At 36.6% G+C, this 14,847-nt stretch overlaps 1 protein-coding gene across 1 annotated transcript; it reads left to right on the forward strand.

Moving 5' to 3' along the window:
- Positions 1 to 64: 64 nt before the first annotated feature.
- Positions 65 to 11,623, forward strand: LOC121409903 (cholinesterase 2-like). The gene is made up of 9 exons (XM_041601685.1): positions 65 to 1,089; positions 1,751 to 1,913; positions 2,409 to 2,486; positions 2,990 to 3,108; positions 4,207 to 4,374; positions 6,083 to 6,445; positions 6,939 to 7,207; positions 8,935 to 9,101; positions 10,903 to 11,623. Exons 1-9 carry the CDS (start codon positions 700 to 702, stop codon positions 11,025 to 11,027), a joined length of 1,842 nt encoding a protein of 613 aa, XP_041457619.1. The 5' UTR covers positions 65 to 699; the 3' UTR covers positions 11,028 to 11,623.
- Positions 11,624 to 14,847: the final 3,224 nt, after the last annotated feature.

Below are 14,847 nucleotides of genomic sequence, written 5' to 3' on the forward strand. Positions count from 1 at the left end.
ATTCAAATTTTAAACTATGTTAAAGGGATCAAGAGTTTCAGGTCCAACACATAGGTCTGTACTCTTATGAATTTCAAAATGAAAATAATTACAGTACACCAAATGAAGATGATTTCAGTGCTTGCTATAGGTGGGCATGTGCGGGTGTGCGTGTGCGTGTGTAGGACCGGCTCTTTCATTTACATATCACATTTGCTGTGAACATAACTGTTTTGCAAAAATCAGTAAAACTTTAAAATACAACTTTCTTATGTTATACCACATTTTTTCTTCGTTTTTCTTAACTATTTATTGCAATCAATTCATCATTAAGAGTTCACTTTAACTTTAAGAATTTTCGAATTTTTGTAGGTAGAGGGTCTGTCAAAGACTTGTAAAAAGTATTTTATCGAGGATTGAAGGGGCCGACGGGAAACCAAAACAAGACATAATCTGATAAGTGCATCAATATTGTTGAACCGTACTCTGAGGTTGAACATTGGTCCTCACTCGACCTTAGTTATCAGACTCTCAACAATTAAAATTTGCTGAAGATAATTTTTAGAGGGCTGTTGGTTTCAACAGTAATCAAACAGTTTGTTCATCTGACGAGGGACCATCAAGCTAAGGAGCGGGAATATTCTATTAAAACATAATAATAAACGAAGTGTACGGTGTTCGAAATTTCTCTCGAGTCATCACAAATCAGTCATAGCAAAGATGCATTTATGGTATCATGCAGCAGTTTCGTTGCTTGTCGCGGTCGTTGGTGTGCTGATGGGGCAGTGTGACGCACAAGAAGGACCCCAGGTTGTACTCCCTGGAACCAACACAATGCTGACAGGGATCTACCTATCCTTCAATGAATCTCAATACCTCAATGTCGATACCAGGATGGAAGCCTTTCTAGGCATCCCGTTTGCTGAACCACCGGTAGGAGAACTTAGATTCAAGAATCCTATCAAGATGGTTGACCTACCAAGTACTTACCCCGCTACATATGACCGATCTATGTGTCCGCAGATCAGTCCCGTTGATGATATATCTCTTGTGGGAAGGGATTTGGATGAGGATTGTCTATATCTCAGTGTACACACTTCGTCTCCAAGGGTAAGATGATAATAGAGTAGGTTTGGATTCAATGATATCATATGAAATAAAATATTCTGACAGGAAGAAACTGAATATCAGATAGATAGAACACTGTGAAGAGACACGTCTGATTTTCCATCTTTATTTTTATTATCGTCAGGAATTGTAGTCCAACTGCCATAAATTGTTTGTAATAGGAGCGTAAATTGCTATCGCATAAACTATATTAGCAAGATTACAGAATGCCAAGGATAACTATAGATCCAAATAATCACTTAAGAAGTGCACGATTCGAATCACATATGCAAAGGAAACGAAACAAGATTTTTGTTAAGTAAGCAACTGAGAAGTTGACTGAATAAAAAAAACATTTATATAACTATGCTTATTTTATTAAGTTTTTCTCAATGGTGGTAGGCCTATAATGAAATAAAAATAAGCGTTTTGCAATTGTTACAATCTCCAGTATCGTCTTCACAATTCGATTAGAATATTGTCTCATCTGAGGAATCATGTCCTGTCTATCCTCGACACATAATATATATCTTTCGCTCTTATTGCCTTGTTTTATAGGTTATATGACAAGACAAAGATAACTTTCTATTACCCCAATACATAAAATCATACAGAAAGTACAATTTTACTTAAAATGCGTGTCGTCCTAAATTTCCCGAAACAGCCTAATAACGTGTCTGTTGTGGTCTGGTTACACGGTGGTGGATATTCGATCGGTGCTGGATCAGACACTGTATATGAACCCCTCTCTCTCATCGCTTTCGCTCCCGACATCGTCTTCGTCGGGGTCAATTACCGTCTTGGTGTTTATGGATTCATGACATCAGGTAAGACAACTCTCATTATTGATAAATGTAAGAGAAAAGTACCACTTTATCAGGGGTAACAGAGAGAAATGAAAGAGGAGTTACGCCTATAATGGCCGTTATATCTGACATTACATTTTTCTATCAAAGGATGTGTTTTTATGTGCAAGTAGTCATCGATAGTTACATTTCGTAATATTATACCGTGTGCTATAACGCAATATATTGTATTACGTAATGTATATTTAGGCTAAAGTGGTAGTTTCAATCACGAGAAATGTCTTATTATATGTGTAGTGATATGCCTACGTAAGGAAAATGTTTTTTTCAAGTTTTCAGGTCGGAATATCATTTTTAAACTCGTGCTCCGCTCGAATTATTTGATTGATGAGATAGAAGGAGATGGAAACAGTTTTTAAACAGGAGAGAAGGGGATAAAATTTCAAAAGGCCTTTCACTTGTTTTATTTTTTTCAAAAGGATTACTAATGGCCCATTTTGAATGTTCTATCAAAAGGTGACAGTGTAGCCCCTGGTAACTACGGCATGTATGATCAGTTAATGGCTCTACAGTGGGTGCATGAAAACATTGCTGGTAAGAATATTTTTTTTCATTCATTCATTTATTCAAATTTTCGCGGCCCCTGTTAATTCTTGGAAGAAAATAGAAAAGAAACAACAACCAAAATCAGGTATCATTATAAGTATCGTGCATACCAAACAATCAATTTTTTGTATGATAGTGTCACTTACTTGAAAATACAATTTGGAGGTATACTTTCATTCTGAATGTATTAAAGCGCAATATTATTTAAAAAATAGTTATCAAATTTCAGTTTGTATATGCGATATATCTATTAATGATTAAGGAAGTCACAAGTATTGTGCTTATTTCGACTTGACTTCAAGTTGAAATGTGATATAAACCGTCTTAGGTTTAAAGTCCGTGTGTCAGAAATAGCGTCATAAATATAATGTTATCACTTTAAAGATTTTTATAAAGTGCACGATATACCAGTACTCAAGTGATTTCATTACAGACATATACCTTAAATTGATAAATTATGTATGCACTTGGTTATTTTTAATTTCTTCGAGCGTTCGGTGGGGATCCAGATAGAGTCACGATTATGGGGGAGAGTGCTGGAGCCGGTAGCGTTGGACTTCACCTTTTATCTCCGTTAAGTGAGGGGCTCTTCCATCAAGCCATTATGGAGGTGAGTTAGTGAATCCCCCTCCCCAAAAAAGGATATGCATTATCGGAATGTCCCAATTTTTTTGCCAAAAAGTGAATGCAGAAAAAAGACTAATAACTTTAATGTTTAATAACTTAAAAATATTCAAAAATAGAAAAATAACAAATGAAAAATACTCCGTACGACAATTCAGTTCGTTTTTTTATTTTTTTTAAAAGAAGTTTTAGATCTCACAAAAACATGAAAAAAATCTTAAACCTAATCTGGTCCATGTGAATGGTTTTTAACATGGGGTGCTGGATTAAATTGACAAGCAAAAAAAAAAACACACACACACAATACGACAAAATAAAGGTGATTTTGGTTACATTTTGACTATTAAGCATATGTAACAGATTTCCATGAATTCCGGGGTGGTGCCTGTATAATGAATAATACACACAGCACCCCCAGATGAATATTGGGGGCTTCATTACCCCCGATTCCCAGGGCCTTGAAACTATGAACCATGAAAAGCAGGCTTAATTGTTTAATGTTATATTAAATTTGAATAAAATTACCAGTTAAATACAAATATTCCTAGGGTTTGAGACACATATTAATCAAAATAACAAAATCCCCTTAAGATTTACACATTCATTTTCAAATAAAATTCTCAGACATTCTGATACAATTCTAATGTTATGACATCTTCAATTTTCAGAAGATGCCATTTTCTTAAAGTTGTTTGTTTGTACCTTAAGTAATTCCGTACTTTAATTTATATTTCAGTCGAAATGAATTTTAATTTGCATTTCTTTGTTTTTATAGACGGAGGCTTCTAACAAAATGGAGAAAAATAAAAGAATCGAAAGGGATAAGGATAATATATAAAATTATTGTATATTTTCATTTAGAAGGGTCAATTTTTTTTGTCTTTTTTCTTACTTCGTTGACTCACTATTCAAAAGTTGACCCCGTAGGCCTTATTAATTCCTCTCAAACTTTTTTTTTAGTGAAAACTTTAATGATTATCGTTACGCATGACGAGATTTATCTCTTGGGAGAGATTTTTTTTATTAGTGGTATACTGGCCACGCTTTTCACCGTGCACGACAATTGTGAAATTTGCTTTCACAGAGTGGCAATGCTCTCTGTCCTTGGGCAGTTGATACGAATATAGAACGACAGGTTGGGTTCACCCGAGAAATAGCAACCATGGTGAACTGTACGGAGGACGATTCTGAAGCCATGATGACATGTCTTAGAGGAGTTGAAGAGAAAGATCTGACAAGGGCACAGATAATGGTAATTTTTTTCTCGTAAAACTGTATCCCTAAGCAGTGGCGTAACTACGGGGGGGCATGGGGGCACGTGCCCCCCCAATCGGCTGACCAAAAAAAAACGGGGAAAAGGAGAAAAAGAGGGAGAAAGGAAGAGTAACGTAGTGGGAAAGAAATTATTATTCAATCTAATGGTATATTACATTATAATCATGTTATGCTATATTACATAGGAAACATTATCATAACTCTATATATGAAACATAATTTGCTCAGTTCCTATGTTGTCATTGTTCCTGGTGCTCGCATTGTCTGTTTAGAGAGATATATAAACCTGTTGTACGAAAAACTCCCGTTTCAAGTCAACATACACCAAATATATTATTGTTTTATGTAGTGACATATGGTTCTTTTTTAATGATTACTTAAAATGATTGCCCCATGTTAAAGTATTAATATAAAACATTTCCTGTCCGCTATTACGTTCGTATCAGTGGATTGGTGAGATAAGTCTGCTCTCCGTGAATTCCTAAAGTCATTCCTTAAAATGTCCCTTTTTCTGATCTGAATATCAAAAATTTTCAGCTCGCGCTTCGCGCTCGCATCATTTGGTTAGTGAAATACGTATGGTCTTAGTGAATTCCTACAAGCAAGCCTTAGAATGCCCCGCTTCAGGTCTGAATTGTCTAAATTTTCAGCTCGCGCTCGCAATATTTGATTAGTGAGATGCGTATGGTAATCATGATTACAATGACTACACAAAGTGCTTCATGTGTTCAGATGTAATTCTAACAAAATTAGCAAGCGCTTGGCACTCGCATTAGATGACTATGGTGAGATATGTATACTATTAATATATAGTCATTAAGATCTCCATGTTTGGGGTCAATATATACAAAAATTTCGGCTCGCGCTTCGCGCTCGCATTGTTTAGCGAGACAGGTACGTATCATGATTACAAAATCGATTATAATGTCCCTTCTTAGGTCTGAATATCAAAAATTTTCAGCTCGCGCTTCGCGCTCGCATTATTTGATTGCTGAGATGCGTATTTTTATTTATGATTACTATGACTACAAGTGCTTCCTTAAAAATGTCTATATTAGGTCAGTATACCCATGGACCTATAGGCTCGATCACTAAGTCACTCAAAATTTTTGCTGGTGCCCCCCCAATGCCGTGACCCACGGTACGCCACTGTCCCTAAGATATCATGAGTTTTGAAGTTTCATTATACATCCCACTCGCGTACTGATGGGGACGGGGGTCGACTCGCTCGCGATTATCTGGAAATTTCTCATAACGCCTAATATGTTCTACCCCTCAAAAAAAAAAAACAATTCGCCACTGCATCTCCCCTCCCCCACACACAATCTCTCTATTTCATGGATGGGTGACGTAGTTAATGTCACAGTAATACGGCGGCCGTACGGCGAGTCCTTTTTTATAGTGACCACTTTAATATGTAGCTGGTACAAAATATTTTAAAACGACTGTTTTTGACTCGCCATTTTTCACTGAACATCATATAATATGATATTACCGAAAAGTTGTCCGAGAACTCAAATTCTTTGATCACTGAGCGCTGATCCAAATTAGTTATCAATAAAGAAGTTACCACATGAATCACATGATTCGATAAAACTGTTCTGTGAAGTATTCATGACGTGGACACATAAAAATACAGTATCTAATGAACGGTGTTATGATCAACATTATCTTTAACTCAACAGATGACAGCACAGTATCTCACAAACGCGGAACTGTTGTATGCACCCGTTGTAGATGGTGCTTTCCTACCGGACATCCCGATGGAGATCGTTAGGAGACGTGGGTTCAGCAAGGTTCCAACTTTGATCGGTACGAACGAAGATGAAGGAACTTTGATAGCGCTTAAAGTTTACCCATCATATGTAGCAAGACAAATACCACCAGAAATGTCTCTAAGTGAATTCAAGGAACTGATACCAATTTATCTTTTCTATTACTCGCCGATGCTGGCTTTAGCAGTAGAGCAATGGTACGTTGACTGGACAAAGGCAGATGACCCGTCAGAAAGCCATCTCAGCTCATTTGTCAATTGGAACACAGATCAGGTGAAAACTTACAACAAAATATCATCTTTTATCTGGAGGAGCATATATACATTTGTTCCATATTTTTGTTCATCTTTAAACTAAAATTTATGTGGTAGACCAACACTTTTTTCTTCACAAAACATATCATTTGTACATCCTGACTGTTTTAGAAAGATTAGTTAGCGGTTAAGCCCCTTTGTTGATATTGATCGGTTGATTAGGGAGATTTATTGATTTTGAACTTGTTAGTGTTAGAGGGCCTCTGCTATCTGAAACCTAAACTTTCTCTTGGACTCCATGGTGCTATTCCCTATATGAGAACATCTGCCGATAGACTTTGAAGAAACCCCATCACATTAGTTAGCTAGAATGTTGAGGGATTCCAAACGTATACGGGGTGAGTAATGCCATTTGACACTATATTTCAAAGATTGTAGCTTTGCAAAGATTTTTTGTTATGTTTGGTTCGTAATTAATAATATTATGACAACGATGACTTAATATCTTTCAGACATTTGCTTGTCCAACTGAAGCTATGGCTCGAGCGATGGCAGATACTGGAGTACCGGTGTACCGTTACGAGATGACGCATGATCCATCCCAGTCTATAATAGCTGGGATACCAGGGTGGCTCGGTGCCGGTCATGCCGAGGAACTGCAATTCGTCTTTGGCTGGGCATTCAGCCCAAATCTTTCTAATATAGTAAGGGGACAGACTGAAGAGGAAAAAGAGATGACCGTACAGTTTATGCGCTACTGGACTAATTTTATTAGAACCGGGTGAGTTAAAGATAATCAAACACGACATTAACGATGGTGCCGTTGAGAATAATCATCAAAAGACTGGGGAAGCGGGCTACCATGCCCCCCCCCCCGACGTTTCGCGCATTTGTTGGTTTTGTTTGGGCACGTACATTTATTTATTTATTTCCGTTCAAACAAAAGATATAATCCAAGTACAGTGTAATACATGTTCAAAATAATACATACTCAAAATAATACAGTTCTATAACATTTCATTTCAAAAATTGAAGATAAAATTATCTGAACGGAGGGACTTGCCAAGAAAAGCAGAGCTTGTAAAATAGGCAAGTCCCCAAACATAGTTCCAACACTAATTAACATAACCTATACAAAAGAGACGGGTGGAAAACGAAATTAAAATACATAATCTACAAAATACCAAAATAGAGCGTATAAGCGCGCGACAACAAAAAAGTGGAAAATAATTTGGATAATAATTGGCATGATAATGATAATGATAATTTTTTTTTATAGAAATTATAAGAGTGGAAAAGGGAGGCAGAGGAAAGAGACAGGAGAAAGGGGTGGTGCAAATAAACTGAAAATGAAAAGAGGAACATGACAGGTGCACAGGTCATAGGGCACTGTAGTGACATTATTTAGAATATATAATGTTAGACAAATTTGTTTATAATTAAATGCTAATTGTAAATACGTTTAGTTACGGTTATATATTAGCTTGACTTGTTGGTGTGGAGTATTGACAAATTAATATCTTTTTAAGTTTGCGCTTGAAAATATTGATGCTTGGTGATTCTTTAAAGTCATTAGGCAGTGAATTCCAATACACTGGTCCAAAAAAGACGAAAGAGTTTTTTGCTCAAAGAGTACGGGTTAGGGGTAGATGATAACAATTACGTTGTCTCGTTGGGTAATCATGTATGGAGGAGTTTTTACAAAACATATTTGAAAAAATTGTGGGGAGATCATTTTTACTTATTAAGTCTCACGCAATTTCTTGACCAAATTCGCCACATACAAGCACAATGAAAAAAAAAGGATGAAAAAAATTCTCAAAATGTAAATTGTTGTATACGCAATTAATGTTTTCCATAAATGTATTCAATTTCTTTTATTTAAAGTAATTATCTTTTCCACTGGCTTGTAGTTCTGTGTGTGTCAAATTTTGGTGCGATGGGGCGGACAGCAACAGAAAAGAGAAGGGGGACATGATTCTCCCCTCTGGAGTCCTCAGTACATCAAATAGCCCATTCCTTTTAGGGTTAAGGGACTATATAGGAAGAGTATTATGGAATCAGTCGTCTTTCAGAGAGACACGTTCTACTACCTCGCCGATCCATGTTTGTGATATATGATTGCCCCTATATGGAGGACAACACTGTTTTAATCACAAGCGATTCACATTCTTTGGTTGACAATAGCAATTTATTCGGTTTAAATTAGTTTGTTGGACTTCGAGCAGAACAGAACCCTTACTTATACTGATGTAAATTTTCATTCTAATGCATTATTCTCTAATTTTTCTCATGAATGCCTTATAAATATTAATAAAGAATGATTTCTAAATATAAAATCACTTCTAAATAAACCATATTCGACTCTGCGTTAATTCCCTCAATAATTATACCAAAAAGCATTCATGGATGCTTCATCAATAAAGCACCATTCTACACACATAAATTGGCAGTGATTTAGATTAATATTCATTGTATCAACGATCCATGATTTTTTTTTTACAAAAGTGACCCAAACACACCGGATTCAGACGAAAATTATCCCGAATGGCCCCGGTTTACCGTACCAGAGCTAGAATACAAGAAGTTGTCATTAACCATGGAAAACGACCAAGCAATGAGAATGGATACTTGTTCGTTTTGGCTTAACCACGCCCCTAGTCTCTATAATTATGGTATGTATGATAATAAATTATTTATTTCATGAGAACAAAATAGCTGAACTAGGAAAGAATAAATAAAGTCATATGTGAAGTAGTCTTCAAGAGGGGTGTCATTGTCGATGGTAAAAATGTCTGATTTACAAGAGAGTGCGCTGTGTGAGTAAAATTCGATTTTTAATGTCAAAGATTTAAGTAAAGGCCATAGCACACCTTACGATTGGTCTGCAACCTGATTTTTGGATAAAGCGTAGTAGAATTTGATGCTGATATTTAATAAAAAGAAGAATATCTTACTGTATAAAGCTATATAGGGTTACACCAAAACCGAATTCTTTCCAATATGGTCTGATTCGGATGGATTCGATTGTTTCGGAACCTATTCGTCTCTGATTCGAGGAGTTCCCGGAATAGAGACGAATGGGTCGGGAATAGATCCCGATTTAACGCAGAATCGCAAAGAATCGACCACAATCACATTTTTGTCATTCCGAATAAAGCCTGAAGCCACCCGAATAGTCGCGAGAATCGAGCCAAATATGACCCGATTGTTCCGATTACAGCCGAATGAAGAACCGAATGCTGACCCCGAATCGGAGCGAATATCGCCGAGCTCAGACCGTTACGCGTCGAATAATACGAATAAGTCTGAATCTGCCCAGAAGCTGCCCGAGTGCCTCCCCTAATCCAACCGAATCAAATCCGAACACATCCCAAACGTGGTCCTAACGAAATTCGTTTTGGTCACATTCGGGAGTATTTTGGAGGGTATTCGGCTGGTTTTGAACATTTCAAAACGAGCCGAAATCGGGAACTTTGGGATGGATCTGGAAAAATTCGTGGAGGGTGAACAGAATATCCCCGAAACCACCACAATACGAGTATTCTGATGGATTCGCAGCTGATTCGGTTCCGGTCTAATTACACTAGCTTAAAGTTCTAAATCATCTAAATAGTCGTATGGATGGCTACGATTTGAAACTAATTTGGCCTTTACTCCAAAATATACGCTTGCAGCCATCCAGAATGGTTATATTGATATTCTTTCAGTTAATTTGAACCTCAAATGAAAATATACTGTATACTGAATTCTTATTGATTCAATCAAATATTTGTGAACTTCATACTTATCCACAGTAGTATTGATTTATTTTTTGAAGTCAATATTTAATTTTGTATATAGTGTAAATATATTTGTGTTACAGTGTTTATATCTATATAATTTTATAGAATTTCGCTGATTATTTTACTCTATTTGTGTTTTGATAGGGGGTCTACATTTTACAAGCTCTGCTTTTTAGTAGACCCCTCCACTTTTTTTTTTCATTTCATTGCTACGTTTCAATCCTGCATATGTTATGCATTTTTTTCATTGTAAACATGATTACGAAATGTACTTTGATGATTGTGGAACATATCAATAAAATAAAATAAATAGTTACTGATATTTCGATAGTCAAAGTGACTAGAAAATATTTGTACCAAACTGTTGACCACGATTGCTTCAAGTTAAGCATGTTAAGAGTGAATGAAGCAAAATGCAGGTCAGAATATTTCAAAGTCCCATGTTATCATAGATTTTTATGATTTTTTATCAGGCTCCTCTTTTCTCAAATGTAATTTGAATCGATCTTTCTAGTGTAAGCGTATATATTCAGATGAATAATTGAAAATATTTGTATAAAAAATGGGCTATCAAAATTGATCAACGTTCTCATCTCTCTGTCCTTCTCCTTTAGTTGCATATGGTGCTCTCGATCCCAGCTAATTATGACAGTATGGTCATTATTCTTGTATGTTTATGATTGTAATGCAGGAAACTCTGATGATCTGTATGAAGAATGGAGACAAGAGTATGCAGAATGGAAGAATGTCCATATGCCAGAGTGGTCAGAAGAATTTGAAAACTACAAGGAAAACTCAGACTGTAATTCTCCTTAAACTATAGGGTTAGCGACACCAAACCGAATTCTCCCGAATAAATTCGGACCGATTCTGCCCGAGTACGGCCTGATTCGGATGGTTTCGGTGAATTCGAACGTTCCCGAATCCCTTCCGACCTTTCTCGCATTCGCGGAGGGAGAACAGAATATTCACGAAACCACCCGAATACGTGCATTCGGATGAATTCGCAGCTGTTCAATTCCGGTGTAACCCTAGCTTTAAATGATTGTCGAGAGTGAGAATTAGACAAACGAGGAGGAGAAAATCGATCACGATTCCAGATGTTTTGTGATTCTGATGATTCTTTAAGGAATTATGGGAGGAAGACCAGCTACCGATATTTACAAAAATTTTCCCTTTTCAGGCATCGAAAAATTAGTTGCGATGTATTTATTTTCAGACATGTTATAGCTGCTTTATCTTAAATCTATAAGATCTTGTTCATGTCGTTGCCTCATTTCGGTAAGTTCTGTTTAAAAGAAGTTCTGCAACTTTCCGTCTTTCATGCAGGATATGCCAACTTCGTCAAAAGTTTAAGAACTAGTTTGAATTCAGCAATGTTGCTAATGATTCTCATTATGGTGTTGGGTCGACATAAGATAAGTTGTTGAAAAAAAGGGATTTGACTTTTGACCGGGCAGATTTTGGCATAATTCAACGAGAGTATATATCATGTTAGACGGTCTATTGGGTAATATAGTGATTGAGCAACCTGATTTGTTTGGTAAGGTTTCATTTCTTGATACATTCCTAATTTGTGGCCCATAAACATACCACACTCAGCGGATGATTAACCACTATAATTTACCTTCTTGGTCATCCCCGCTTGTAGAACTAGGAACTGTGTGCAGTTTGTTTTAAAAATTGAATAAATCTAAATATTTCACTAGCTTTTAAAAACTATACCGAAACCTTGGTATCTTTGCCAATAACAATTGATTTTTAAGATTGATTGTACATTATAGTCAATAGAATCAAACGTAGAAAACTGCTGTACGATCAATGCTAAACTTGGTGTTACAGGGGGGTTACAGGCCCTACAGATCTGCTTTTCGTGTGCAAAATCCTTTCCCGCGACACCCGCACTATACATACATGTATATTATGACTGATGGCTGGAGATATTCGAAATGTAGGACCTAAAATAGATTATGACATGGATAAGAAAGTGGTTTTTCAAACAGATCGAGTACATATTGAATGAGGAAAAACTTACTGAATGAACGCTTAGATATAGATCATTACACTCCATCGAATCGATATTGCATTTAATGTGGATTATTGGTGGATCACTGGCAATTGATTTCATGGGTCAGATCAACCTCTCTAGCCAAAACCATTTCTGTACACAGCATATACATGTACAATACGTTTAAGCACGGACCCTATAGGGTCCATGGTTTGAGCTAACGGGTTTCTTTGTTCTATTGTGTACGCCTTCTACACAAACGATATGCCTCGAGCACATGATTTGAGGGGCATTATGTTTTACGTTCCCCAGAAATGGGGATTAGATTCAAATTCCGGGGGGACCACTTCCATTGATGAGTGGATACCATGCGCGACAATGAAGTTTCGAAAAGCACCCTAAACAATGGAAGTAAGTCTTTTTCATATTATGAAAATGCATCTCTTAATTAGTATTTGGATTGTGACACCCTACAAGTATTGGATATGTCAGTATCCCTTTTTCAGCATTTTAAACATCGTTTTGACACCCTTATAACGCTACATAGGTCTATACGTAATGTACTTGCCCACTCTGTCCCCTTTTACGCGTGGTTGCTCTTGGTATCCACTAATCAATGGAAGTGGGCCCCCCGGGCGGCCTCTCGAGCTCTAGGAGGAATCAAATGTGGCTTTGGATAGTCGTCCTCAATCGGATATATCGCTGTTACCATAGTAGCAACCAGAATTTTGCACACGAAACGCATATTGAACGTTTCCGTCGCAGATGCGAAACGAAAAAAAAATCTCATGTCACACAATTTGCATTGCCGGCTAGAGTTTTACGACGGGCCCAAAAAGTCTCTTCCAAAATCAACTACCGTTGTAAATTAGCGTTCGCGTCCTCAAACGAAAGGTCGGGAATGTCGCAATCTACGACATTATGCGTTGGTGCGACATTATCGGTTGTGACAAGGCTAAATTATACTAAGACAAACTATGGATTGCAAATGCGAGCGAGTGAGAAGACGAATAATATGGCATGTTACGTGGATGACTTCTCTGGCCGTACTGAAATCCGGTTGGACCTGGTCGCTTTTTACACCCCGAGGAGTGCACACAAACGTACAAGAACGCCCGATCTATTCCCTCGTCTTCGTTTCTAATCGCACGCCATATCAAACCATTGCTCACTGTTCGTTCTCTTTTGGGGTTAAAGCAACCCTTCGCTCGCCTCCGGCTGCAATTTACTAAAAGAGGTGAACCGAAAAATCGATATCCTTCGCATGTCATATTTATCTTTCGCTTACCATTCGTTGATAAAATTTACAATAGTTACTGATCGCATGATTTGACGGAACTTTTATTTGAATTCGCGTGCATTTCGTGCATTTTCTCTTCGTCCACCTACATTCGATTAGGTGTGAGGGGGCTTTTAGCACGACATGGCTTTTCACCATTTCAATTAAATGAGGGCGCTTTGGAAGAAAATCTGAGGAGAATGATGAATGATAGGACCATCCAAAATACGCACTGAAAGAAACATTCATTTTGAATTCAGGGTTTTCATTTCATTTCATTTATTTATTTAATCACGGCATACCCACTTCAGCCTACTGGCTGTTCTTCTGTGAGTCCGTGCAAAGGTAAAAATCATATGAAACAACATATATAAACAAATTATTTGATGATAAACAAAAATAGAGAAAATGCATAAAAAATAACATAACAATAAAAAACAACAATAACAATGAAGATTCAGTTACAATATGAATAGCACAAAAATAAGGCAAATGACTTATAAAAACAAAGAAGTACGATAAACGAATTTTGCAGTGAAAATAAATCACATAGAAGTAAAGTAATAACGAAATTATATATATGAAAAAAATAATAATAATAACCGGGGTTACGAACCTACGGAAACCCCCCCCCCCCCCCCGAGATCCAGGATACTTAAAAAGAAAAGGGAAGTGTAGGTGATCTGAAATGTGCAATTATTCTTTTCTTAAATATATTCATGTTATCTATATTTTTTATATTTTCTGGAAGTGAGTTCCACAGTTTTGATCCCCTAAAGGTAAGGCTCCTTAATTTATAATTTGTATGACTTTTGGGAATTGACAAATTGTGAGAAGAATATCTGGTTCCATATGGTGGAATATATCTTTCAAACATACACAACAAAGAATTTGGGGCATCATTATAATAAATTGTGTGCATCATTGTTAATTCTCTCTTGCTTCTTCTGACTGCAAGATTGTCTAGTTTTAAAATGGATAACAATTGATCTGAAGGAAATCTTGGTTCTTTCCTAAGTACTGTTCTAAGAGCTTTGTTTTGTAATATCTGTAATTTCCGTAAGTTCGTAACTCCTGTGTTAGAGTAAATTATGTCGCAGTAATCAAAGTGGCATTGAATCATCGATTTAAAGAATATTTCTGCTTGATGTTGTGTAATTATTGGACGAATTCGCTTCAGTAAGAATAATTTATACATAACCTTTCTTCTTACTTCGTTAACATGCAAATTCCAACTTAAATTTTCGTCAATTATCATGCCAAGGTATTTACATGATGAAGTCCTACGGATAGGTTTGCCTTCTACTAATAAATGTGCGTTTTGATCACTTTTACTAAGCTTGTTCCTG

This window comes from Lytechinus variegatus, chromosome 3, assembly GCF_018143015.1.
Source record: "Lytechinus variegatus isolate NC3 chromosome 3, Lvar_3.0, whole genome shotgun sequence".
In the NCBI taxonomy this organism is placed as follows: domain Eukaryota; kingdom Metazoa; phylum Echinodermata; class Echinoidea; order Temnopleuroida; family Toxopneustidae; genus Lytechinus; species Lytechinus variegatus.